The sequence below is a fragment of the Macaca mulatta genome, chromosome 3 (genome assembly GCF_049350105.2).
Source record: "Macaca mulatta isolate MMU2019108-1 chromosome 3, T2T-MMU8v2.0, whole genome shotgun sequence".
Lineage (NCBI taxonomy): Eukaryota > Metazoa > Chordata > Mammalia > Primates > Cercopithecidae > Macaca > Macaca mulatta.
The window spans coordinates 182,781,175-182,808,298 of NC_133408.1; the positions used below are offsets into that span (position 1 = coordinate 182,781,175).

General features: G+C 48.5%; 1 protein-coding gene and 1 gene segment (V, D, J or C); both read left to right on the forward strand.

Moving 5' to 3' along the window:
- The first annotated feature begins 5,346 nt into the window (after positions 1 to 5,346).
- On the forward strand, positions 5,347 to 8,874 carry PRSS2 (serine protease 2). The gene is given in 5 exon segments (NM_001047120.1): positions 5,347 to 5,386; positions 6,401 to 6,560; positions 7,608 to 7,861; positions 8,281 to 8,417; positions 8,722 to 8,874. Coding segments are annotated over 5 exon segments (744 nt in total).
- A 12,141-nt stretch (positions 8,875 to 21,015) lies between these two features.
- Positions 21,016 to 26,486, forward strand: LOC114677140 (T cell receptor beta constant 1-like). The segment is given in 5 exon segments: positions 21,016 to 21,043; positions 24,788 to 25,174; positions 25,613 to 25,630; positions 25,804 to 25,910; positions 26,240 to 26,486. Coding segments are annotated over 5 exon segments (546 nt in total).
- The last annotated feature ends 638 nt before the right edge of the window (positions 26,487 to 27,124 follow it).

The following is a 27,124-nucleotide window of genomic DNA, read 5'->3' on the forward strand; positions in this document are numbered from 1 at the left end:
GAACGAAACGCTTCATATAAACAGGGCTGGGCAGGGAGTGTTAGTTTCCACTGTTTTCTGTCTCCATTCAGATCATTCCTAACAAAACCCAACTGGCTACCTGAAGCCAAGAGACAGACATAAGGATCCCAGGGGCCTTCCAGACGGCTGCTTCCACCTCCTACCTGGGCCATTTTACACAGAAAATTGAGTCACTCCACTCAGAAGGGTTGCCAGCAGAAACAGGGCATGAAAATCACAGATAACCATGGGATTTCTTCCACGTGGTCAGTGTAAAATAAACCACTACCACCACCAAAAACACAAAACAAGCAAAAAAAAAAAAAAAAAGTGCTTATTCAAAAAAAAAGACAAAATACTGTGTAGAGCCAGGCCATGGGGTTGCCTTTTCTCAGGCCACACAGCTTTCCCAGTCCATTTGCTCACATGGAAACGTGAGATGTGAAGGTCTCCAGAGCGTGTGCTCGGGATCGAGGCTGGTGCTGTTCACCTGTGGGTCCAGACCAAAGGGCAAAGAGGCAGAAAGCTGCAACTCTGTCCACCGCCACGGCTTAGGACCTCCTTCTCACAGAGGCTATGAAGAGCCCCCACCTCAGGCTTCACACAAAACATCTCCCTCTGGCTGAACACCAGCCAGGCTGGAGTGCCGTGGCATGATCTCTGCTCACTACAACCTCTGCCTTCTGAGTTCAAGTTCAAGTGATTCAGCCTCCCAAGTACCTGGGATTACAGGCACCCGCCACCATGACCAGCTATTTTTTTTTTTTTTTGTATTTTTTTGTATTTTTAGTAGAGACAGGGTTTCACCATGTTGGCCAGGCTGGTTTTGAACTCCTGACCTCAAGTGATCCAAAGTGTTGGGATTGCAGGTGTGAGCCACCACTTCTGGCACAGGCCCCATTTTTAAAAAAATAATTTCAACTTTTATTTTAGATTCAGGGGCTACATGTGCAGGTTTGTTACATGAATATATTGTGTGATGCTGAGGTTTGGGGCACAAATGATATCATCACTCAGGCAGTGAGCGTAGCACCCAATAGGTAGTTTTTCACCCTTTCCACCTCCTTCTCTCTTCCCTCTACCAGATGTATTGTCTACTGTTCCCATCTTTATATCTATGTGTATCCAATTCTCAGCTCAAACTCATACATGAGAATGTGGTTTTTGGCTCTCCGTTCCTATGTTAATTTGCTTAGGATTATGGTCTCCAGCTCCATCCATGTTGCTTCAAAGGACAAGATTTCATTCTTTTCATGGCTGCATAGTATTCTATGGTATATATGTACCATATTTCTTTTATCCAGTCTACCGCTGATGGACACCTAGCTTCATTCCAAGGATTTGCTACTGAGAATAGTGCTATGATGGACATGTAAGAGCATGTGTGTTTTTGGCAGAGCAATTATTTTCCTGTGGGTAAATGCCCAGTCAGGGAATTGCTGGGTGGAATGTTAGTTCTGTTTTAAATTATTTCAGAAATCTCCAAACTGCTTTCTGCATTAATTTTTCCATGAACAAATTTACACTCGGCCCAACAGTGTATTAGCATTGCCTTTCCTCTGCAGCCTCACCAGCATCTTCTACTTTTTTAACATTTTAATAAAAGCCACTTGGCTGCCAGGCCCTTTCAAGGCCAATGTGGGGAAGAGTCACAAACATCCCTTTTCCTGAAGAGAATTCTTGCCTGACCACTTGTAGAGTTCTTGAATTCATCTGTCTTTCGTTGTTTGGTTTTCAAACAAAAACCAAAGGTAAAGTAGTGTGACCTTCCACACCTGAACCAGTTTGCAGCCACCAGAGCCTGCTGGGAAGGGGCCGGTCAAGCATTCATTGATCTTGTCACCTGGAATCTGAGAGATCAACAAGCCCCATAGCAACCGACCATACAACTGCCCATCAGCACCCATCCTTTCACAGGATTAGCTCAATTCTGGCTCTGCAGACACTGGTAGCCACAGGTGACAAATCCTGGGTCTCTGTGGGCTTCCCTCATCACCCAGGGCCACAATGGGCTGCCTGTCCTAGGCAGAGACACAGCAGCATTCTCCTAAACTGAAATTAAGCATAAATTCCCTTCACCAATAATCATCTGAGGGCACAGTCCCTGCCTCCTTCCTTGGAGATTTTAAAACACTCATCTCTCTGACCAAACAGGTAGGTGAGATCTGAGTTTAAATAGGGGAAATCGGGATGAAATGGGGTATCAGGAATGAATCCCAAGTGTTTTTGTGTGGGAACAGGCATCCACATTCCGACCTGTATCTGGAGGTGGAGAAAAATGCAGGACAGGAGAAGAGAAAAAATGGGGACAAAGTGGCTGAGAGTCCTTGAAAGCTTCTCTTCTGGTTCTTTCCGGCTCTGGTTGCTGTGCCAAGGTCTTGGGTGCAGGCAGGGCCAGTTCTGGCTGGGAGCTGCTGCTCTGGGAGATGGGAGAGTCACTTCACCTCCAGAAAGCTCATTTGATCATCTGTAAAATGATCATTTCATCATCTCTAAAATGTAAAATCCCAAGGTGATTGTGATGATAAAATGAAAAAAATTCTTAACTTATATGAGTTACATGCTGTATAGTAAGTTACATGATATATAGTAAGCACACAGAAATGATTCACTGTTACCATAATTGAAGGACAGTGGTTTGGTGGGCTAAGCACTAAACACAAGACAGAAAGATGTCTTAGAGAAGTAGACAAAAAAATCTATAGTTCAGAATGAACAGTACAAAGAATGACATGTCCTCCAAATGGAGCTTGGGCAGCTAGATCTGAACCTGTCCTACACACCCGAGTGTACAGTATGAGGTAACAGTCTCCACCTACAGCTATGTTCTCTGCCTGTAGAGTCATTGCTTTTTGAAGAAAGATGACCTCAGACTATACTGTGATCATTTAAGGAAGAGCACAAAATACTGGAGAAGGCTAGTCTTCAAGCTCTAGATACAGAAATCCTCATATTCTTGGGTGTTCCCTATCAAACAGAGCATCAGAGACAGAAGCACTGATCCAAAAATCCCCTTTTCTAAACAAATTTTCCATCTTCTACCAAGGTTCACCTCCCTGTTTAGTGCACACTGGTGTCTATAGTTGCTAGAGCAAGAGTCTCTCCTTATCCTCCAAGGCAGGAGTTCTGCGAAGACCCCATGACAAGGGGACAAAATGAAACAACATGTTTAGAGACAACACAGGAAAAACCCAAATTATCAATGCTCCAAAACCTGGTTACCTCAGGCTTGGCCAGTTATTCATGAGCAGAGAGGTGTGTCATCTACATGGCAGTCATGGCCTGAATGGGTCTGGAACTGTGGCAAGGTAAGGCTCTGAGAGAAGCTGCCAGGAGAAAGATGAATTCAATCATCTATTTCTACCAGGAAGAAAAGCACCAGGAAGGAATCAGACATACAGATTGTCCTCTGGGGACCTGTGCCTTGATCCTCAATAAATCTCCTTTTAGATGCCACCTGCAGCAATTCCCACATTTCACAACGCTCTCCATGACTTCCGTTGGCCTTATGGTCAGCTCTGCCAAGATCTGTATTCTTGGGCAAGACAGAATCCTTCTCAATCTTATTGTTTTCCTCTATAAATGGAAATAATTCTGCTCTGCACAAATCACAATTAGCATGTTTGTGGAAAGTTAAATGTGAAACTCAGCATAAATGAAGAGTAATGTACCACTGTTGCTTATGTGAAAACTCTTGTAAAGTAGTCAGGCACCGTGTACCATCTAAGTATAGCAGTGTTAGGTATGAGCCCATCAGTGATTAGAGGGGGTACAGGGTGGAGAGGGGTTCTCTGAGCTGTGGGTCTCCTGGCTGTGGGGAAGCTGGCTCGGCGGCCATGCCAGGAGCTAAACCCAGAGGTTCTCTGTGTGTCCGCTCAACTCCAAGGGCCCCATTTTGGCATTTTTTTCCAATTCTGTCTGGTTTCCATTTGATTCCTCCCTCTAGCCACTGGCCATGTCCAATTTCACCACCAAATTTCTGAGCTTTTCTCATTTTCTTCGCCGTCTCCAGAACATACCTTTTTCCTTTACCTTTCAAATTCAAACTTGAACTCCACTCACTCCCGCCCATCACCAACCTGAGCTCAGAGTTACTGAGAAGGGAAAGCACCCTCATAAGGAAGCTCCTCCTTTCATCATTAGACCTGAGCACAGACAGCATCTCCATCTCCACATGCTCTGGCCATGTTATGCCTCAGTCAATTGCACAACTATGTCTTAGTAGCCTTGGTAGGGCCCAAATCAGGATATTCTTTGAGAAGATTCACTTTGTACTGAGCCCAGTATAATCTCACTGCATCTAAAATAGAGAATTCTAGACCCACCCCTCCACATCTTCGTTACTGAATCCAATATGTGACCCATTTACCATGTGCTTAAATCTCTACCTACTGCTGATTCTCAGATCAGAACATAAACCAGATTTACCATGGTCCAAACTCTGACATCTGATCAGGGGCATGTCATTCTGGTTCAGACTGTCAGCCCTGAGAGGGTGGGTCAGTTTGCATCACCCTGAGTGCAGGTTGCCAGAGCAACCGTGAGGCTGCATAAAAAGAACCTATGACAGGATGCACATGAGAGAGACAAATGTCTTCACATTGAAGAAGGGGAGGAGTGCGCCACTGGTTTTCCATCCTCCAGATGCACTGAGTAAGCTCCTAACTAACCTGTGCCCCCACCTTCATTGAAACACTTCCCATCCTTAAGCCTTGGTAGGAAGGAGAGCCATCTGGAAGCCCAGAATCCTATGGAATGCTGAGTCTCCCTTCTTCTTACCCCTTAGTGTTGGAATTCTCTTTCCCCAAAGCCTTGGATTTGACCTTCCCGCACACTGACTGGAGAGAAGCATCTTCATATTCACAGAATGAGCCTTAAATAAGACTTTGCTCCTATCATGGCGGCCCCAAGACACTGAAAAGCCAAGTTTGTTACCAACGCTTGCCCTTCCTTAAGTACATTAAATACATTCCCAATAGGTAAAAGGATTTCTAAACAGCCAGGTCATTCTCTGTCCTTCTCACCCTCTTTTCCTCAGCCTAAGAAAGCCCAGCTGTGTGATCCAGGGCTTTGCTTTCCCTGTCTTCCCCATCCCAGCATTCTTCCAGGAAATAGCCGGTCTCCCTCTCTGCTCTCAGATGACAAGTTTCCTTATTACCTGTGAATCACAAACCCACAGAGTGGCCAAACATAGCCGAGCTGATGCAAGACCCTGGGAAGGGGAAAGCTGCAGGTGTGTTTGTGTTGGGAGGAGCAGTGACCCTCACCTCACAGACACTTCCTCTCCTGATCCTCAGGAGGTATAAAGACGGGTCCTCCACCACCAGTCAGGCACACTCTACCACCATGAATCCACTCCTGATCCTTGCCTTTGTGGGAGTTGCTGGTAAGTTTCATGCCCTGCCTCAGGCCCCAACCACCCCTTTCCTGGCAGACGCATGGCCTTCCATTCTTGCCGCCTCTCCTCTTTCGACTGTGCTCTGATGTTCTATTTCCTCCATCTGGCATCTCTACTGCCCAATCTCCTTGGGCTTTTTTTAAGATTCACCTGTTTCACCTTCTCCCTGATTTCACTCCCAGAACTATCATTCATCCATATACGAGCTGTGGTTGGAGAACCTGGGAAGGGAGACCAGGTGGGGCTGGCCCACAAAATGGGCTTCAGGCTTGGCTCCCACAGCACCAGAACACCTCCACTATAGCTGCTCTTAACCTCGAATGCACCTGGGGAGGTGGAAAAATTACTCGTGCCAGAGACTCAACTCTAGAAATTCTCACTTCATTTGTCTGGGGTGCAGCCTGTGTTCTGGGCTTTTAAGCTTCCCAGGTGATTTTTAACATTTCTAGGCATGCAGCCAAGGTTAAGAATTGCTGTTCTTTTGGACAATAATAACGTCTACATTTGTTCTGCCGAAGTGAGCCAGGGGCTGCCCTCAACTCTGCCCTCACTACACAGATCTGAGCTGAGGGGGAAGCTGGTCATGGCCAGGTCTACACAGCCAGGGGTTTTCCTAGCTTGGCTAAAGTATCCTGACCATCCAGGGCTTAAACGGCCAGGTGGAGTACACAGGTGGTGAATGAAAGAGAGAAGCACTCAGTGGGTGAGACAGACACATCCCAACTCCTATCCCACTGGAAGCATTGTGAGGACATTCATTGTGACCTCAGCCTGGTGACCCTAGGAGACATCTGAGCCCCCACCGGATACCTTGCTACATGCTCTGCAGATACAGAGACTTGGGAGCCACATCCAGTGATGCTCACCAGGGGTGGCAGCGCTCCCTCCCTTGCCTAGCCTCACTGTGCTTGTTAACGATTTCCAATTAGCAGAATGCAACTGCAGGGTGGGGGCGCCACCCCTAACATGCTACTGACTTCTCCCTTCCCATCTCCACTCCAGTTGCTGCCCCCTTTGACGATGATGACAAGATCGTTGGGGGCTACACCTGTGAAGAGAATTCTGTCCCCTACCAGGTGTCTCTGAATTCTGGCTACCACTTCTGTGGTGGCTCCCTCATAAACGAACAGTGGGTGGTGTCAGCAGCTCACTGCTACAAGACGTAAGTGTGGGGTCCCTGACGGCAAAGCTCCCAGCCAGGCTGCCTGGGAGAGCATGACTTCAGCCCAGGGAAGTACTGAGGTTGGGTAAGATGGAGGGGAGAGGTGGTGGAGAAGAAAACTTGTTGGCAGCAGCTGACTCTCCAGAGCAGAGAGTGAACGCAAGACAGGAACCTCTCACACCCAGGCAAATCCATGAAACAGCAAGGGTTGTGGTAATAAAAGCAGGCAGGGATGATCTTGAGGTGGTCAGAGCTAGTGAGAAAAGCAGGCAAGTACCTTTTGCTGGTTAGCTATACATTAAAGCCACCTAAGAAAGGGTTTTTAAAAATACTAATGCCTGTGTCCTATCTCAGGGCAATTAACTCAAAATTTTCAGGAAGAGGGGGTGAATATCAGTGAGTATTTAACACTCTACCTCTGGTAACTGTAGAGTGTATAGACAGAGCTGAGAACTGCTGCCTACACCAAGAACTCTCAAACCTGAGTATGTGTCAGAACCACCTGCAGGCTTGTTAAGGCACAAATCACTGGGTCCCATCCCCAAGGTTCTGATCAGTAGGTGGGGGTAAGGACCAAGAATTTACATTTCTAACAAGTTTCCAGGAGATACTAATGCTGTGGCTACCCTTGGATTAGATTACACAGAAGGGTGGTGCTCACCAGGCCAAGAAGGGAGGGAGGAATAGATGCTGTGTGCAGTTAGCAAAGATCTGGGGTGAAGAATGCTGGGAAAACTACAAGGAGCTCCATGTGCCCACAATGCTAGTGACTGTGGAGATTGTGGGAAAGAGACTGGGAAGGCGAGTTGAGGAGCAGCCTCCGGTGGGATCACTTTGACTCTTCCCAACCCCACTACCACCAACCTCTGAAGCAGAAAGGTCCTGGGTCTCACACCTGCACTGACCCACATCCCTCTACTGCCCATGTGATATGGCTACACAGCCCACCTGATCCCTCCAGAGCTGTTCATGAGCAGGGAGCTTAAGGACCCTGGGGAAGGTGGGATGGGTGCCCCGGCTGTTTTCACCATCCCTCCTGTCTATCAGCCGCATCCAGGTGAGACTGGGAGAGCACAACATCGAAGTCCTGGAGGGGACTGAGCAGTTCATCAATGCAGCCAAGATCATCCGCCACCCAGATTACGACAGGAAAACTCTCAACAATGACATCCTGCTGATCAAGCTCTCCTCACCTGCCGTCATCAATGCCCGCGTGTCCACCATCTCTCTGCCCACCGCCCCTCCAGCTGCTGGCGCCGAGGCCCTCATCTCTGGCTGGGGCAACACTCTGAGCTCTGGCGGTGAGTGGCACCCTTTGTCCTTCTACTTCCCTTCATCCTCACAATTTCCAGAACAAACAATGCCCCTTAACTTAAAACCTCTGGCCTCCAGGCTTAAGACATATTTCTTGTGTCCATTACACACAGGCTCTGGACTGGACATCAGAGAGATGCAAAGTCTCTAAGACCTAGCTTCTAAAATCAAAAGACAGGACAAATGGAGAACTTGCTATAATCACGTCTTGGGAGGGGTTGAACAATGATCATTCTGGGAACTAAAAGCCAGAGTCCCTTGCCAGGACTTATGTTTTGGAGTCCTCTCCAGGAGCAGTGTTCCTCTTCAATGTTCCATCCTAGATTATTGTCTCCTTGGGTCTTGGGTCAGAAATGTGGCCTGACCCACATTTCTACTTTCTCTGATCGCCTCCTGATCCTCACAGCCGACTACCCAGATGAGCTGCAGTGCCTGGATGCTCCTGTGCTGACCCAGGCTGAGTGTGAAGCCTCCTACCCTGGAAAGATTACCAGCAACATGTTCTGTGTGGGCTTCCTTGAAGGAGGCAAGGATTCCTGCCAGGTGATTTGAACAACCCTCCCCATGCTGAGGCTCCCACTGATCCCCAGGCCCCACCCGGGAAAAATATTTGAACTCCCAAGGTGGTGGGGCTGAGGAGGCTCCCTGCAGTGCCCCCATGGAGAAGTGAGGAAGGCTCCCTTAGGCTGCCTATTGTCTGCTTAGGAAGAACAGAGAATGGGCCACTGTGAGAAGGACATGGAGCCACAGAGCTGGCTGGAAATGGATCTTTTAAGGTTCAGAGTAAATGTAGCTATTTTCCTCCTCTATTTCTCTCTTCATACAACTTCTCCCTTCTTCTCCCCAGGGTGACTCTGGTGGCCCTGTGGTCTCCAATGGACAGCTCCAAGGAATTGTCTCCTGGGGCTATGGCTGTGCCCAGAAGAACAGGCCTGGAGTCTACACCAAGGTCTACAACTATGTGGACTGGATTAGGGACACCATAGCTGCCAACAGCTAAACCCCCCAGTCCCTCTGCAATCTCTGTACCAATAAAATGACCCTGCTCTCACTTTGTCTGTGCCTGCTGCCTCACACTCCTTCACACTGGAAAGCAACCTCCAATCTCAGGCCAGACAGGGCTGTTCCCCTTAAATGTAAGCAGAGCCCCCAGCTCCCAAAATGTGTTCCATCCTACACTAGATTAGCACATATAAAGAGATGGAATCCAAAAATAAGAAGAATCTCGGGAGAAAGGGGGACGCTGTTCCAGATAAAAGTGAGTTTCAGAACGGTGGTCTTTGGCAGGCGGTATTGATTTTTATTTGGGTTCTCACACTGGTTGGAGCTACTCCGCCTTCAGAACAATCACAGCACAAAAAATGTGTCAGCATTTTTGAAGGAGCCCAAAAAATCTGACCAGTTGAATCTTATTGCTAACATACAACAATAATGACAAATGCTGTTGGTGATGATGTGACTCTCCCAGGAATGTGTTGGCACCAATCCCTCCCTTCTCATTCACCTGGAAAATCAGACTCAAGCGAATCTCCCTGGCCCCCAACTCTTCCCTCAACTCCCTAGTTCCACCTCTGTGAGCAGCTAGAGAGACGTCTCGCCTACCATAGCGGGAGCCAGACTGCGACTTGGGAATCAAGCCCAGCTCTGCACGCTTTATTTTCGTCTTCTTTGCCTTTGGGGTAGGACGCCACAGTGAATCCCACAGCTAACACCAGCTCCCCACTCCGACCAGGGAAAGAAACTGGAGAGGGTCAGGATTCACCCATTTGGTCAATTAACCGAGGAAGGATTCATTTTCATAAAACTTGCTCACCTTTGAGACACTTCAAGGGAGTTATCTGGGACTCCTTAAAAAAGATGTAAGGAAAGACATCTGAGGGCTGTGACACCATCCAGCCATTCTGGCCACATGTTGGCTGACTTGCACCCACTGGACACAGCAGAGAGAGGCAGGCTCCGTGGCACCTGTGGTACCGGCCAAAGCCTCCTCCTGGCAATTCTGAGAGGGCCCATGTTGGGGCTGTAGCTCATCCAAGCTTGTCACCGAAGATCCAAGCAAGCTTCTCTTTGAAATTCCACCTTCACCTTCTGTCCCAAGTGGTTGTGGACACTCCTGGAAGCTGGTACCAAGGGCCAGGAGCAGCCAAGGGAGACAGACAAGTTCAGAGCACATTTCCTGTTACAGGGAACACAGCACAGGCCTCCAATACATTTTTAGTAGAGACAGGGTTTCGCCATGTTGGCCAGGCTGGTTTTGAACTCCTGACCTCAAGTGATCTAAAGTGCTGGGATTACAGGTGTGAGCTACCGCTCCTGACCCAGGCTCCATTTTTAAAAAATAATTTCAACTTTTATTTTACATTTAGGGGCTACATGTTCAGGTTTGTTACATGGGTATATTCTGTGATGCTGAGGTTTGGAGCACAAATGATCTCATCACTAAGGCAGTGAGCATAGTACCCGATAGGTAGTTTTTCAGCCCTTTCCACCCTCCTTCTCTCTTCCCTCTACCAGTTGTATTGTCTACTGTTCCTATCTTTATATCCATGTGCCAATGCTCAGCTCCCGCTTAAACATGAGAACATGATATTTGGTTTTCCATTCCTATGTTAATTTGCTTAGGATTATGGTCTCCAGCTCCACCTATGTTGCTGCAAAGGACATGTTTTCATTCTTTTCTTGGCTGTATAGTATTCCATGGTGTATATGTACCACATTTCCTTTATCCAGTCTACCTCTGATGGACACCTAGGTTCATTCCACGACTTTGCTACTGAGAATAGTGCTGTGATGGACATGTAAGAGCATGTGTCTTTTTGGCAGACCAATTATATTCCTTTGGGTAAATGCCCAGTAAAGGAATTGCTGGGTGGAATCATAGTTCTGATTTAAATGATTTCAGGAATCTCCAAACTGCTTTCTGCATTAATTTTTCCATGAACTAATTTATACGCTGGCCAACAGTGTACAAGCGTTCCCTTTCCTCTGCAGCCTCACCAGCATCTTCTATTTTTTGGACATTTTAATGATAGCCATTCTGCAGCCAAGCTTTTGAATGCCAGTGCGGGGAAGAGCCACAAACATCCCTTTTCCCGAAAAGAATTCTTGCCTGAACACTGGTAGAATTCTTGTTTTCATTTGTCTTTCGTTGTTTGTTTTTCAAAGAAAAACCAAAGGTAAAGGAGTATGACATTCCACACCTGAACCAGTTTGTAGCCCCCAGAGCCTGCTGGGAAGGGGCCAGTCAAGCATTCATTGATCTTATCACCTGGAATTTGAGAGATCAACAAGCCCCATAGCAACCGATCATACAACTGCCCATCAGCGCCCATCCTTTCATGGGATTAGCTCAATTCTGGCTCTGCAGACACTGGCAGCCACAGGTGACAAACCCTGGGTCCCTGTGGGCTTCCCTTCTCACCCAGGGCCACAATGGGCTGCCTGTCCTAGGCAGAGACACAGCAGCATTCTCCTAAACTGAAATTAAGCATAAATTCCCTTCACCAATAATCCTCTGAGGGCACAGTCCCTGCCTCCTTCCTCGGGGATTTTAAAACACACCTCTCTCTGACCAAACAGGTAGGTGAGATCTGACTTTAAAGAGGGGAAAATCGGGATGAATTGGGGTATCAGGAATGAATCCCAAGTGTTTTTGTGTGGGGACAGGCATCCACATCCCGAACTGTACCTGGAGATGGAGAAAAATGCAGGACAGGCGAAGAGAAAAAATGGGGACAAAATGGCTGAAAGTCATTGAAAGCTTCTCTTCTGGTTCTTTCTGTCCCTGGTTGCTTTGCCAAGGTCTTGGGTGCAGACAGGGCCGTCTCTGGCTGGGAGCTGTTGCTCTAGGGGTTGGGAGAGTCCTGTTCATTCACAGTGCTCAGCAGCAGGGACTGGGGGCCGTGGCCAGTGTGGATGCCCAGACTCTCAAGCTTGCTCCTTGCAGGGCTGGCAGGGACCTTCCTCCTTGTCACCAGGAGACTGCACAGGCCAACTGTCATGGATGTCCAGGGGGCCATCCAGAGCATCACTGATGAGCATGTTGAATGCTTTGAGGCCATCGTCATGTTGGCCCCAGTTGCACACACACTCTTTGCTTGGGGGTAAGGGGGCGGGGAGGGGAGGGGGGGGGATACTCTGTCATGCTCAGAGCTCTAATCATTCAGCAACTTCTCCGTATATTCTAAATCCTTGCACAGGAAGGCTCCTCAGTCGAGCTCCCCCAGGCAGGCCACAGAGACACTGGGCTCCGTTCCCAGGTCTTTGGTGGCTGCTGGGTCAGCTGGTGTCAGAGGCCCCAGGGTCAGCAATGCATGGGGGTCTCGTGCTGCTTCTGCTGGACTCAGACTAGGGGCTGCTCTGTGCCTCTGGGAGTCCCAGGGGCACTGCCACCTTAAGGGCTACATGCCATAGCTGGAAGTCACTCTATGGTTGGGGAAGAGTTGGAGGTCGGGAAACCAATCCCTCATGACAAGGTAGTAAATAGTTTGGCACAAAACTGAAGATAAAATGGCGGTGCTGAGTAATCCTGGGCTTCCTACAGGTGATGGGGTTGATTTCTTGTTGCCACTGCCTGGCCTGAAGGCAGCGCTTGGCTCAGCAGTGGCAGCAGATGAAGCAGCAGCTCAGGAGGATGATGATGGTGGTCCACACCAGCCAGAGCCACAGCAGTGTCTTGTGTCACAGGTGTAGCTTGGATTGTTGGTATCACATAGGCTTATCCCACAGGGGTTCACCCCTGGCTGACAGGGGCCGGGCAGCACCTGGAGGACCAGGAACACCACCCACCCCCACCACACACACACCACCCGGAGCGTCTCCTCTGCAAGCCCCTCCTGCTCCTGCTCCTCCATCAGAGCACTGCCACCTCCTTCTCCTTCTCCTTCTCCTTCCTCTCCTCCTCTACCCTCCACAACAGTGGTCTTAAAGAGGTTTCTCGGCCTTGGCACTTCTGTGGGCTCCCAATGTGCTGATGTGTGACACGCTGGCATGCTTGGCAAGACCTCACTGCCACCTTTGACTACACAGGGTCCTCTCTGTACCCAGAGCAAACATATGCAGAGAAACCCCAGCACTGACCGCCTCAGCTTCCTCGGAGGCCCCTCTCCACATGTGCTCCTGCTAACCCAGTCTGTACTCCCCACAAGCCGATGTCCTGCTTGGAGGTGATCCTGCTGGCCCTGTTGCCCAACAACTGGCTCGTGTGTCTGGAAGGGAGAAGATAAATCCCTGGGTCTCCATCCCTCGTGCTTTTGAGAAGTCTGCCTTTTATCCCTCCACAGAATAATACCAACATGTTTACACTATTCCTATGTGTAGACATTTTCCCATTTAGTTTTCTCTCCCCTCCAGAGTTATTAATCCAGCGGTACAGATAAGAAAACAGGTTCAAAGAGGCTTATTAGTTTACCCACGTCCCACGCCCAGCAGATGGTAGGTCTGGGGTTGACTCCTCATTTGCCTAGCTTCAAAGCCCACGCTCTCTGTGCCCCACCTCACATCCCGCTACGACTGTGGTCTGAGGTGATGACAAGTCCATCAGCGCTGGCCTCTGATGTTTCTCCAGTCCCCCGTCACTATCACCCATTCCCTGCCTCCCTGCACCTCCTGAGGGGCTCCTCCCAATTGTCCCCTTCCATGCAGCAAGATGACTGCTCTCAGAGAGCTCCTGGTTATGGCCTTGCTCCCTAGCCTCCCACAGTGAACAAACTAGAATCCAAGCTCCCTAGGGAAATTTAGGGTTCTCCTGGCACAACCCCTGCCCCCTCTCCCAGTCTCAGGTCTCTTCACTGCTCTCCTCCCCTGTCCCCTCCCCTCCTCAGAAGCCCTGGTGGCCCATCCAATAAGCCATGTGCCTCCGGCCTCTGTCTTTGGGCACTATGGCACCCTCAGACTGGAGGCCCTTCCCAACCTCCCCTTCATCCTTTTCAGAAAAGTCTTCCTGATTCTTCCTTGTCCCCACCTCCCTTGGGTCTGGCCCTGCTGGCCCTCCCTCGGGTCTGAGGCAGGTGTCCTCCTCCTGTCTCTGCTTTCTTCTGTCCTAGTCCTGCTCAGGTGCTTAGGTGCTCAGGTGCAATAGATGTGTCCATCCTGGCAAATGACTGTGTGCTCCTTGAGCAGGTACATCTTGTCTTACATATCCCGATATCTCCAGTGATTAAGCAAAGCCTGGGATGTAATAAGCACCCAGTGAGTGGAGGAATAAACATGGAGTGGAGGGAAATGTGCTGAGAAAAGAAAGACCCTTCCAGAAGAATGGTTCTCCAAGAGTGGTCCCTAAGCCAGCAACACCAAAATCACCTGGGAATTTAAGAGAAACACAAAAGCTAGGCCCTATCCCAGACCCACCGAGTCAGATCTCCTGGGACAGGGCCCAACAAATGGCTTTTTTTTTTTTTTTTTTTTTTTTTTGAGATAGGGTCTTGCTTTTTTGCCCAGACTGAAGTGCAAAGGCGTGATCACTGCTCACTGCAGCCTTGACCTCCCAAACTCAAGTGATCCTCCCACCTCAGCCTCCCAAGTAGCTAGGACCACAGGCACACACCACAAACCCAGCTAATATTATTATTATTTGTAGAGATGGTGATCTCATATGTTGCTCAGGCTGGTCTCAAACTCCTAGGCTAAAGAGATCTGCCTGCTCCTCGGCCTCCTAAGGTGCTGGGATTACAGGCGTGAGCCACCACACCCAGACAGCAAACTGCATTTTAACATATCTTCCAGGTCTTCTGATGTCTGCTGAAAACCTGAGATTGGATATGGTAAAGACATCCTGAGACCAGTATTGAAACTGCCATTGCAAAATTGTAACTGAGACAGTGAAAGAGACCTGACCCAAACAACTCCATCTTGGTTTTCTTTTTTGTTGTTGTTGTTGGTTTTGTTTGGTTTTGTTTTGTTTTGTTTTAGCTGGAGTCTCAACCTGTTGCCAGGCTGGAGTGCAGTGGCTTGATCTTGGCTCACTGCAACCTCTACCTCCCAGGTTCAAGTGATTCCCCTGCCTCAGCCTCCCCAGTAGCTGGAACTACAGGTGTGCACCACCATGCCTGGCTAATTTTTTTTTATTTTAGTACAGATGGGGTTTCACCATGTTGGCTAGGCTGGTCTCAAACTCCTGACCTCATGATCCACCTTCCTCTGCCTGCCAAAGTACTGGGATTGTGGCCTTGACGACCGCGCCCGGCCTCCATCTTGCTTTTAACGTCCAAGTTGTCCTTATTCCTTCCCCAGCACAGGCTGAACTAACTTTGGGAAGAACTTAGTTTCTAGTTTGAAACAAAGATGATAACAGTCCTTTCCCACAACAAACCTCCTTTTTGCCTAGAGACTAGACTGTCTTTATAGGACTAACAAATTTGCCAAAAAATTAGAAATTATGGTTTAGGAGTCATGTAGCTGGATCCTGCGATTCCAAACCTCCCTAATTTGCTCCTGGGGATAACATCACTATTGTAAAACCTAAGATCAGGGCTTGAGATACTTTGCAGCCCCTGCACTCGATGGATCAGCTGGCACCACCCAGATGGATAAACTAGCTCATCTGGTCTTGTGGCCCCCACTCAGGAACTGACTCAGCACAAGAAAACAGCTGGGATTTCATCTCCAACCCAGCCTATCGGCACTCCTGACTTACTGCTTTCCCCTCCGCCCACCAAATTATCCTCTAAAACTTGGATCCTTGAATTCCTGGGGAGACGGCAAGATTTGATTTGAGTAATTACAAAACTCCAGTCTCCTACACAGCCTGCTTTGCATGAATTACTCTTTCTCTATGGCAATTCCCCTGTCTTGATAAATCGGCTCTGTCTACATAGTAGGCAAGGTGAACCTATTGGGCAGTTACAGTATCTCTCTGAAAACAACAGGCAGTAACTTTTTTTTTTTTTTTTTTTTTTTTGAGACAGTCTCGCTCTGTCGCCAGGCTGGAGTGCAATGGTGCGTTCTCGGCTCACTGCAATCTCCGCCTCTCCGGTTCAAGTGTTTCTCCTGCCTCAGCCTCCCAAGTAGCTGGGATTATAGGCACACGCCACCACGCCCAGCTGATTTTTTGTATTTTTAGTAGAGAAAGGTTTTCACCATGTTAGCCAGGCTGGTCTCAAACTCCTGACCTCAGGTGATGCACCCGCTTCGGCTTCCCAAAGTGCTGGGATTACAGACGTGAGCCACCGCTCCAGGCTTCAGTCACTAACATTTTTACTGATTCTTCTGGCACCATGATTAACCCCGACACTCACTATCACATGCAATTCTCACAACCCCACGAGGTAGGTATTATTTTTCCCAGCTTACAGATAATGAGACAGAGTTTAAGAGGTTTATCCACGCTACAGGGCTGCTGGGAGCCCGGCAGTCTGGCCACAGGAGGTCGGCTTCACGGAGGGGCAGGGTTTGGCGGCATCCCCTGAATTTAAGGAGTCTTGGGGGCGCAGTGCTTCATCATCATTGGGCAACTCATTTTGGCCTCTTGGGGTTTCAGTTCCTCAACTGAGAACAAGGAATTTAGGTTGAAATGAACATGCTAGAAAGCTTTCAAGAATTGCACATGTAAAATGTTCTTTGCTTCTCTCTCCGTCTCCCACTTGCCCCAGACACAGAGGTGCAGGAGTAACCCTGCTTTCTTCCGCGTCCTGGCCCCACCACGCGCTGCTCATTCTTCTCGCCCCCTCAAGTGGCGGAGCTCAGATTGCAGGTACTTACGTCTCAAAAATAAGGAAAGGCTGCCCCCTGCTGCCCACATGGATGAATGACCCCTAACCTGATACCTGCCTAACTGGTTTTACAGGCTTTTATGGAAAAAACGCTCCATGTGCGCTTGGGCATGCCGTCCAGAGAGGCAAAACTGGGATAAACGCCATCGGAATTTTAAAAAGCCATGATGCCATATTATTTATAAGGCCAGTCTGGAGGAGGGCCCCCACTAGGTGATTAAAAGACGCTAACTTGAAGGATGAATTATTGATAAGTAAAAGAGGTGAGTAAGGCAGGAAAACATGCAGAAATAGATCAAAATAAACTGTGCATTTCAATTAGGAAGGGTACTGGGAAGAGGCTTTGACGCATTCCAATGGATGAGAGCAATCAACTTTTTTTTTTTTTTTTTTTTTTTTTTGACAGAGTCTCTCTGTGTCACCCAGGTGCTGGAGTGCAGTGGTGTGATCTCGGCTCACTGCAACCTCCGCCTCCCAGATTCAAGCGATTCTCCTGCCTCAGCCTCCTGAGTAGCTGGGATTACAGGTGCGTGCCACCACGCCCGGCTAATTTTTTGTATTTTTAATAGAGATGGAGTTTCACTGTGTTAGCCAGGATGGTCTCGAACTCCCGACTTCATGATTCGCCCACCTTGGCCTCCCAAAGTGCTGAGATTACAGGTGTGAGCCACCGCGCCCGGCTGCAATCAACTTTTTATGCAGGTTTTTGGTAGCGTGTTGTGAGGTCCATCACTATTAATGCCCTGGATATACCATCTCCTCTTTTTCTTTCTTCACTAAGTTCGAAGGGCCATGCCCTGGCACCAAACTTATGGCACTCCTAGACTGCCGTCTGATGTTCACCACGGCTTACCTCTGCCCTGTTTTAGTCAGGGGACAAGCTGTGGGTCCCAAGCCTGGCATTGTAACAGAAACACCCAGGGTAATTTTCTGTTTGGTTGTTTATTTAAATAAATAAATAAGTAAACTCAGTTTTGGAGATTTTGACTCAATAGGTCATGAACACTACTCAGAAATCTGCATTTTTCACAGTTGTCCAAGTATTTAAGTCCCCACTGAGCAAATTCAGGACAAGGAAACAACTTCTTACATAAATTCTACATGACTTCATATATACCTTCATACATACATTTCTTTGGCAAAAAAAAAAAAAAAAGACTTTGTAAATTAAACAAGTAGGTTTTTAAAGTAGCATATTTTATTTAAAGCCAAATTTTCTTGTTTTTTAGAATAGTTAAGTTTGACTTTCAATAGACAATAAAGCTATATGACCCTGAAATGGAAACAACACAGTAACGTTGACACGTTGACACAAGGAAATGTAACTTTTACTTCCACTTTGTTTCTGTCTACTCCATTCATTCTTTTCTTTTTTTTTTTTTTTTTTTTTTTTTTTTTTTTGATAGAGTCTCACTGTGTCACCCAGGCTGGAGTGCAGTGGTGCGATCTTGGCTCACTGCAACCTACGCCTCCTGGGTTCAAGTGATTCTCCTACCTCAGCAGCCTCCAAAATAGCTGGGATAACTGGCACCCACCACAACACCCAGCTAATTTTTTTTTTTTTTTTTTTTTTGTACTTTCAGTGGAGATGAAGTTTTGCCATGTTGGTCAGGCTGGTCTCAACTCCTGGCCTCAGGTGATCTGCCTGCCTTGGCCTTCCAAGATGCTGGGATTACAGGGGTGAGCCACCGCGCCCGGCCTTCTCCACTCATTCTTAATAGGTCATCACTCTTGTCAGTTTCTGTTGTATCTTTATAGTGTTTCTGTATACAAAATCAAGTAAATACAAAAGTATAATTCTTCTTTTCCTCCCTCTGTTAGACAAAGGTGGCATCTGGTTTTGCTATCCTGCGACTTTCTCTTTTCCGGTTAATAATGTATCTTGGAGAATTTTTCCATAGCAATATAAAATATTTCCATTCTTTTTTAGCATTGAATATTACTCCACTGTGTGACCATATCACGGTTTATCCAGTCCCTTACTGATGGGCCTATAATTCAATTTTGTCAGTCAAATTAGTGAAAAGTGTATTTTGTTGAATTTTTTTTTTTAATTTTACATTTCTTATTGTGATTTTTTTTCCCCTGATAGTTAGGTACCATTTGTATTTATTTTTCTCTGAACAATTTACTCTTTGCCCATTTTTATCGGGCTGCTGGGTTATTTTCTTATTGATTTTTAGGAGCTTACCGTATGTTGAGGAGATTAGCCCTGATGGTGAGAACTGGGAATATTTTTCCCAAATTGTCATGTATATTTTGATTCTGTTTATATTTCACCGTGCAAGTGTGTCATCATTATGTAGTTAAGCTTGTCTTTTTTTTTCTGGATTTTAACTCAGAGCTTCAAACCCTCCAAGTGACACACAGCCTCGGGGTGGGGCCAGGGTAGTGACGGGGGCTGTGGCTTCCCTACAGGGAGGTGCCCCAACCTGGTGGCAGCTTGGAGAGGGGTGGGTACTGGAGAAGACCAGCCCCTTAGCCAAACAGCCTTACAAAGACACCCAGCTCTGAGGACCTCAAAACATCCTGAGAACAGTTCCCGGAGGCGAGAAGGAAGCCCCCAGCCTGGTCCATACCCCACCACCAACTTGCACAACGGGGAGTGATGTCACCCACCCTCCACTCCCCTCAAAGGAGCAGCTGCTTTGGTGGTTTCTCCCAGGCTCTGGCGGCGGACCCATGGGAGGGGCTTTTTGTACAAAGCTGTAACATTGTGGGGACAGGGGGGCCACAATGATTCAACTCTATGGGAAACCTTTACAAAAACCTCTCTGGCAGTCCCAACTCCCAGAGTCCCTCTTCTTTCCTCCTGGGTCACAGGTCTTAATGCAATTTGGTTCAGAATGCCTCTGCCTCACTCCTGATCACAGGTCACACCAAGACCATGGACAAGGACAGACCCAGATGAGAACTGAAGCTTCCCAAGCAGAGAGAGCTCAGACATAAGAAGAATGCCTCAGGAACCTCTCAAGTGGAGGACTCAGGGATAGTCCTGATACCCACAAAATTGAGACAGTTGGGTGGAAGGTTCATTGGAGGTGACCGGCTCTCCAGAGGATTTGGGAAGAAGTCAGGGCTACCTATAGATGGAGTCATAGGTTCTGGGCCTTGCCGTCCTCTGCAGGCCACGCCCTTTCCCTTTTGATGGACCCTCAGAGAGGGAGCATGAATGGGGTGTCCTTTGAGAAAGGGACCTAGGACCCTGTGGATGGACTCTCATTCTCCATGGTCCTAAAAAGCAAAAGTCAAAGTGTTCTTCTGTGCAATATGCAATACACATACAGCACAGGAGGAGATTTCTTAGCTTACTGTCCTCCACCCTAGCCAGGGCCCTCTCCCCACTCTATGCCTTGAATGTGATTTTCACCTTGACCCCTGTCACTGTGTGAACACTGAAGCTTTCTTTGGACAAGGCACCAGACTCACAGTTGTAGGTAAGACTTTTTCAGGTACTTTTGCAGATCCGTCATAGGGAAAAGTGGGTCCACGTTTCCTTTTAGAGTGGCTGTATCCTTATGTGCTAACTATGACTACACCTTCGGTTCAGGGACCAAGTTAACTGTTGTAGGTAAGGCTGGGGGTCTCTAGGAGGGGTGCGATGAGGGAGGACTCTGTCCTGGGAAATGTCAAAGAGAACGGAGATCCCAGCTCCTGAGGCCAGGTTAAGGGAGACGTCATCTCATGTCCCAGGAGTGAGTTCAGAGGAGGCTCCCTGTAAGGGCAAATCCACCCAGGCTTCCCAGAGGCTCTGAGCAGAGTCAGAGCTGAGCCCAGGCTGATGGGGCAGAAAAGGGAAGGGGAGGGTGCCTCTCCTCATAGTGCCCTGAGACAGGGGAGGCCAGAGAAAGCCCGGTGGGTAGTTAATGGGTCACAACATCTCTCCATCTATCTGCTTCACTAACAGAGGTTCTCTGTAGATTCTTCGTATATTCTTGTGCTGGATTTTATAGGAGGCCACTCTGTGTCTCTTTTTGTCACCTGCCCGGGTCTTGAGCAAGCTCTAGAAGGGAACGCAGAGTGCTGGAAGCAGAGCTGGTATCTCTGTAAGGGAAGAGTTCCATGAACTCCCAGCCTCTGCCTGAATCCCAGCTGTGCTCAGCAGAGGCTGCGCGGTTTTGAAGTGGCCCTGGGAGGCTGTGTTCTGGAAACACCGTGTATTTTGGAGAGGGAAGTCGGCTCACTGTTGTAGGTGAGTAAGTCACGACTGGACAGCTGGGAACTTGCAAAAAGGGGCTGGAATCCAGACAGAGCCTTGTCTCCAGTGCTTAGGTTAAAGCGTATTTTTATCAGGAAGACCTACGAGGGAGATGAGGAGGGGATAGCCTCCCTCTCCACTATTTTGTAGACTGCCTGTGCCAAGTTATGTTCCTCTACTGAGAGATGGGTAGACTCAGCTTGGAAGGGGTCACTTTGAGCATCTCCTGTCTCCTTGAAGGGTGCCAGTCATGGCCATGACAGGTAAAGGAGCCTCTGACCTTACCACCACGGTCCTGCCATTTCTCTCCCTCACACAGAAAGGAGAAAGTCACAGAAGAGGGAACCTGGGGGATCACACGGGGCCTCTTGGTCTGCTGACCACTGCGTTTCGGATTGTACCATTGTCCACCCCTCTACCTAGCAGGGTTAAAAATCTACTAGGGAACAGGAGAGGACCTGGCAGGTGGACTTGGGGAGGCAGGAGTGGAAGGCAGCAGGTGGTGGTTTTCCTCCCAGTCTTTAATGTTGTGCAACTAATGAAAAACTGTTTTTTGGCAGTGGAACCCAGCTCTCTGTCTTGGGTATGTAAAAGGCTTCTTTTGGGATAGTGTGTTATAAGGTTGGAGTTCCAGGAGGACCCCTTGGGGAGGGTAGACACTGAGAACACAGCCAAGAAAAGCTCAGAAAATGTGGGTCAGTGGAGTGTGTGGGGGGCCCCAGGAGTTCTGTGTGGGAGCAGCTTCTGGAAGGAAGGGCCCGCACCAGCTCCTCTGGGGTTTGCCACACTCATGATGCACTGTGTAGCAATCAGCCCCAGTATTTTGGAGATGGCACTCGACTCTCCGTCCTAGGTAAGTTGCAGAACCAGGGTGGTAGGGCCATTGTCCCTTGGAGGCGCAGTTCTCTGCTTCTCCTTCCAGCACTGGTGAGGAGGATTGAGTGAAATCTCTTACCCTGTGGAGTTCCACAGAGCTGTGCCTGCCTTCCCTTTTGGTGTGTCTTGGCTGACTCCTCTGTTTCTCTTCTCTAAGTCTTCAGTCCATAATCTGCCTCCTCACTACCTTCTCGGCTCGTCCTCCCTCTTACGTGCATGGCTCTGCCTCTCCTAAGCCTCTTCCTCTTGCACCTCATGTCGCACAGTATGCTTAGGCCTTTTTCCTAACAGAATCCCTTTAGTCCAGAGCCGTGAATCCAGGCAGAGAAAGGCAGCCATCCTGCTGTCAGGGAGCTAAGACTTGCCCTCTGGCTGGAGATCTCCAGGTGGGTTTTATCTAAGCCTCTGCAGCTGTGCTCCTATAATTCGCCCCTCCACTTTGGGAACGGGACCAGGCTCACTGTGACAGGTATGGGGGCTCCACTCTTGACTCGGGGGTGCCTGGGTTTGACCGCAATTATCTGTTGCTGGGAAGGGAATTGGATGTAAGAATGGAGGTCAGGGTCACCCCTTCCTACCTGGAGCGCTGTGCCCTCTCCTCCCTTCCCTGGAGCTCTTCCAGCTTGTTGCTCTGCTGTGTTGGCTGCAGCTCCTCAGCTGTAGAGCTCCTTGCTTAGTCTTCAGGGCTGTGTGTTTTTTCGCTCTTCTTTTCATTGTTTTCTGGGACTCTTCTCATCTCTACTTTCTTAGTGGATATATTGTTTTACTTTCCCTTTTTTAAATTGCATCTTCTCCTTTTTTTTTTCTTCCCATTCTAACTCCAGTTCTGCGTTGTTGACTCCATTTGGTGACTAGCTCTGTCTTCTCTCTTAAGATTCTGCCCACTGCCAGCCTCCAGCACAGAACTCTGCTCATGCCCTCATCTTCCTCCTTCTTTCTCTACTAGTCTTAGACGATACATCTATGTCTTCCTGAGGTAGTTTAAAGGTTCATGAGCCAGGGGGCACCAGGCTGGGGAGACGAGTGGTTTCAGGGCTGCTCTTGAAGCCCGAGGGCAGAAGTCCCTGTCACAGCACTGGGTGAGCTGCAGGGAGTCTCTGAGGTGCCCCGTGCTTGGCAGGTGTTTGGGAGATAGGTCTGAAGAGAGTGTTACAACTGGAAACTGACATTATCTTAGCAACAGATAAGGTATAAAGAAGACAAAATGGGTAGGAGACTATTTTATTTTTTTTTTTCTGAGATGGTGTCTAGCTCTGTTGCCCAGGCTGGAGTGCAGTGGCACGATCTCGGCTCACTGCAACCTCCGCCTCCTGAGTTGGAGTGATTCTCCTGGCTTGGCCTCCCAAGTAGCTGAGATTACAGGTTCCTGCCACCACACCCAGCTACTTTTTGCATTTTTAGTAGAGATGGGGTTTCACTGTGTTAGCCAGGCTGGTGTCGAACTCCTGACCTCGTTATCCGCCCTCCTCGGCCTCCCAAAGTGCTGTTATCATAAACGTGAGCCACCGCACCTGGCCGAGACTTCATTTTCTTAAGCCTCAGAATTTGTGCTGGAATAATAGCATAAAGGCCCCACCAGGAAGCCCTAGTACAACCTTCCTGATGCTGGGGAGGAAGCAGACAGGCCGTGGAACGGGCTTGGGATAGGATGAGGTCTAGGATGGAGACACAGACAAGGATGGAGGAATGGGACGCACAGGGTCTACCGAAGGTTAGGGGCTTGGGCAGACATTCACGTAGGTGGGGACACACACCAGGGAGTTGAGTGGAAAGTACAAATCACCAGATTCAAAGGCCTGGGTTCAAGGGGCTGTGGTGGGGGAGGTGTGCAATTTGAAAAGCAACTTAAGCTGCCTCCTTCTCTCTAAGACATAGAAACGGAAGGGACTAACTTATATGAAAATCCTTTGTAAAGGATTCCGTAAAGGATTCAACTAGTGGTGACAATCCTTTTCATTCCTGTTGTTTATCATCACTGGGTCACAGGGTTTGCCTTTTTCCAAACCTGCATCTCAATTTTCCCATCAAAAACATTTCCCAAATTTGGATAAAGAACCCATATCTAGACTTGCCACATTTCTGAACCAAAAGCTCACTCTCATGGTTGGAACAGAGCCAAGCAAAGGGCACGGTAAATTGTGGTTTCTTCCACTCCTCATGTGTCTTCAGATGAGATCATTCATTCCAAAGATCCCAGAAATTCTTTTTCTCCTCTGTCAAGCATGTGAAAGGGTCCAGAGCTCTGCAGTGTGAGCCTTCTACTGAAATGGCCCTTGGACTTTGTGGTTCATTCATACTCAATGGTCTAGCTTGCACTACTTTTGAAAATGCAAAGCTTAGCTGTAGATGGATTCCAATCCTGGCCAGGCAGGGTTGCTGGACACTCTGAGAGAAGAAAGGGTTAATCCCATGACCATCAGCTTCCATGGGATTTCAGCCAGCCTGGACAAGCTACCACACCCTCCTGTGCCCCAGGGGAGGAGGAAATGTGGACCATCCCATCAGATATTGACGAGGTTTGGCTCTTTAAAGAGGGTTACATGCAAGAAAAGAAAATTTTTTAAAAAGGTGCTGCACAGGTGGGGGAGTCAGATGTGATGGAAAAGTGTCTTTTCTAGAAAAGAAAACCTAATTCTAACATGTATTACTATCCCACGAGACAAATAAATACATTTTGATTTAAAAAAAGGAAAATTATAATTAGAAAAAATCAATTTAGTTATTGTAATTATGCCACTAATGAGAGTCTCCTACCTCAAGTTTCAGGATTACATAGCCATGCACCAAGTAAGGCTTTGAAGAAGAAAGCTACACAGATAAATTATTTGGATAGATGATCAGACAAACCTCAGTAAAAGCAGCCAAGACAATCAGGATATAATGTGACCATAGGAAGCTGGGGAGACAGTAGGCAATGTGCATCCATGGGACAGCATAGAAAGAAGGGGCAAAGTGGAGAGAGAGCAACAAATACTAGGATGGTGACCCCAAAACAATGAGGGCCTAGAATGACATAATTGTGCTTCATTATGGCCCATTCCCAGCCCTCTCTCTCCCACACACACAGAGCCCCTACCAGGACCAGACAGCTCTCAGAGCAACCCTGGTTCCAACCCCTCTTCCCTTTCCAGAGGACCTGAAAAAGGTGTTCCCACCCAAGGTCGCTGTGTTTGAGCCATCAGAAGCAGAGATCTCCCACACCCAAAAGGCCACGCTGGTGTGCCTGGCCACAGGCTTCTACCCCGACCACGTGGAGCTGAGCTGGTGGGTGAACGGGAAAGAGGTGCACAGTGGGGTCAGCACGGACCCACAGCCCCTCAAGGAGCAGCCCGCCCTCGAGGACTCCAGATACTGCCTGAGCAGCCGCCTGAGGGTCTCAGCCACCTTCTGGCACAACCCCCGCAACCACTTCCGCTGCCAAGTCCAGTTCTATGGGCTCTCGGAGGATGACGAGTGGACCGAGGACAGGGACAAGCCCATCACCCAAAAGATCAGCGCCGAGGTCTGGGGTAGAGCAGGTGAGTGGGGACTGGGGAGATGCCTGGAGGAGATTAGGTGAGACCGGCTACCAGGGCAAATGGAAAGATCCAGGTAGAGGACAAGACCAGATCCAAAAAGAAAGGAACCAGCACATACCATGAAGGAGAACTGGGCACCTGTAGTTCATTCTGCCAGATTCTCAGCCCAACAGAGCCAAGCAACTGGGTCCCCTTTCTGTGTGACCTGTGTATCTGTCATCTGAGTGGTACCCCCCAGCCCCCTCAGTGCTGCCACATGCCATGCATTGCAAGGACATTGTGGCTGACATTGGCACGGCAGAGGAAAGGAGGTGCTGGGCTGTCAGAGGAAGCTGGTCTGGGCCTGGGAGTCTGTGCCAACTGCAAATCTGACTTTACTTTTAATTGCCTATGAAAATGAGGTCTCTCATTTATTTTCCTCTTCCTGCTTTCTTTCAGACTGTGGCTTCACCTCGGGTAAGTAAGCCCTTCCTTTTTCTCTCCCTCTCTCATGGTTCTTGATCTAGAACCAAGGCATGAAGAACTCACAGACAACGGAGGGTGGAGGGTGGAGGGTGGAGGGTGGAGGGTGGGAGAGACCAGAGCTATCTGTGCACAGGTATCCACCTGTCCTTCCTCCCTGCCAACAGTGTCCTACCAGCAAGGGGTCCTGTCTGCCACCATCCTCTATGAGATCCTGCTGGGGAAGGCCACCCTGTATGCTGTGCTGGTCAGTGCCCTCATGTTGATGGCCATGGTAAGCAGGAGGGCAGGATGGGGCTAGCAGGCTGGAGGTGACACATTGACACCAAGCAACTCAGACCCAGAAGTATAGAGTCTCTGCTAGGATTGGAGCTGGGCAGTAGGGAGGGAAGAGGTTTCATTCAGGTGCCTCAGAAGATAGCTTGCACCTCTGTAGGATCACAGTGGAAGGGTCATGCTGGGAAGGAGAAGCTGGAGTCACCTGAAAATCCAATGGATGTTGTGATGAGCCTTACTATTTGTAAGGTCAACGGACCCTACTACTTCCTCTCAATCCTCACAACTCCTGGCTCTTAATAACCCCCAAAGCTTTCTCTTCTGCAGGTCAAGAGGAAGGATTTCTGAAGGCAGCCCTGGAAGTGGAATTAGGAGCTTCTAACCCGTTGTGATTTCAATATACATTCTTCTTTTGCCAGTGCTTCTGAAGAGCTGCTCTCACCTCTCTACATCCCAATAGATACCCACTATGTGCATGCACGCCTGCACACTCACGGCTGAAATCTCCCTAACCCAGGGGCACCTTAGCATTCCTAAGTGACTAAGCCAATAAAAATGTTCTGATCTGGCCTGACTCTGAGTTGTGAATGTCTGGATAGCTCCTTGGCTGTCTCTGAACTCCCCGTGACTCTCCCCATTCAGTCAGGATAGAAACAAGAGGTACTCAAGTAAAATGCAGACTCTTCACATAAGAAGAGTAAGGGGCCCACCTTGAGATCAATAGCAGAGGTTAATTCAATGTGAAAGGCAGTGATGGGAGCTGAAGAAGTTACTCCTAGAACAGCCTAGGAAGACACAGATGTTGAGTATAGGAATTTTCTATATCCAACTATACTGTTCTGCCCAGAAAAGACGTGTTCAGAGGAAGAGCCAACCTATACAGGTGTATTCACCCTCCAGCTGGCCATGTCCCCATGACTAACAAAGCTGGGTTCCATATGCATCACCCACCTTCCTCGCAGCTATCTTACCGAGCACTCCGTTCATCCTCATTGGTTCACCAAGTTGATTTCCCAGCTCTGAAGAAGAGATGCTCTGACTTGGAAACTTATTTTCAATGGAAGATGTGTCCTCCAGTTTCACTTACCAATCTGTTTATAAATTTCTCTCTAGTGAATTAAACCAGTGTGAAAATGTCCCCTGATCATTCCCAGAAGGATAGAAAATAAAGTTATCTAAAACTGGGAATCAGCCCCATCCCTACTTTTAGAA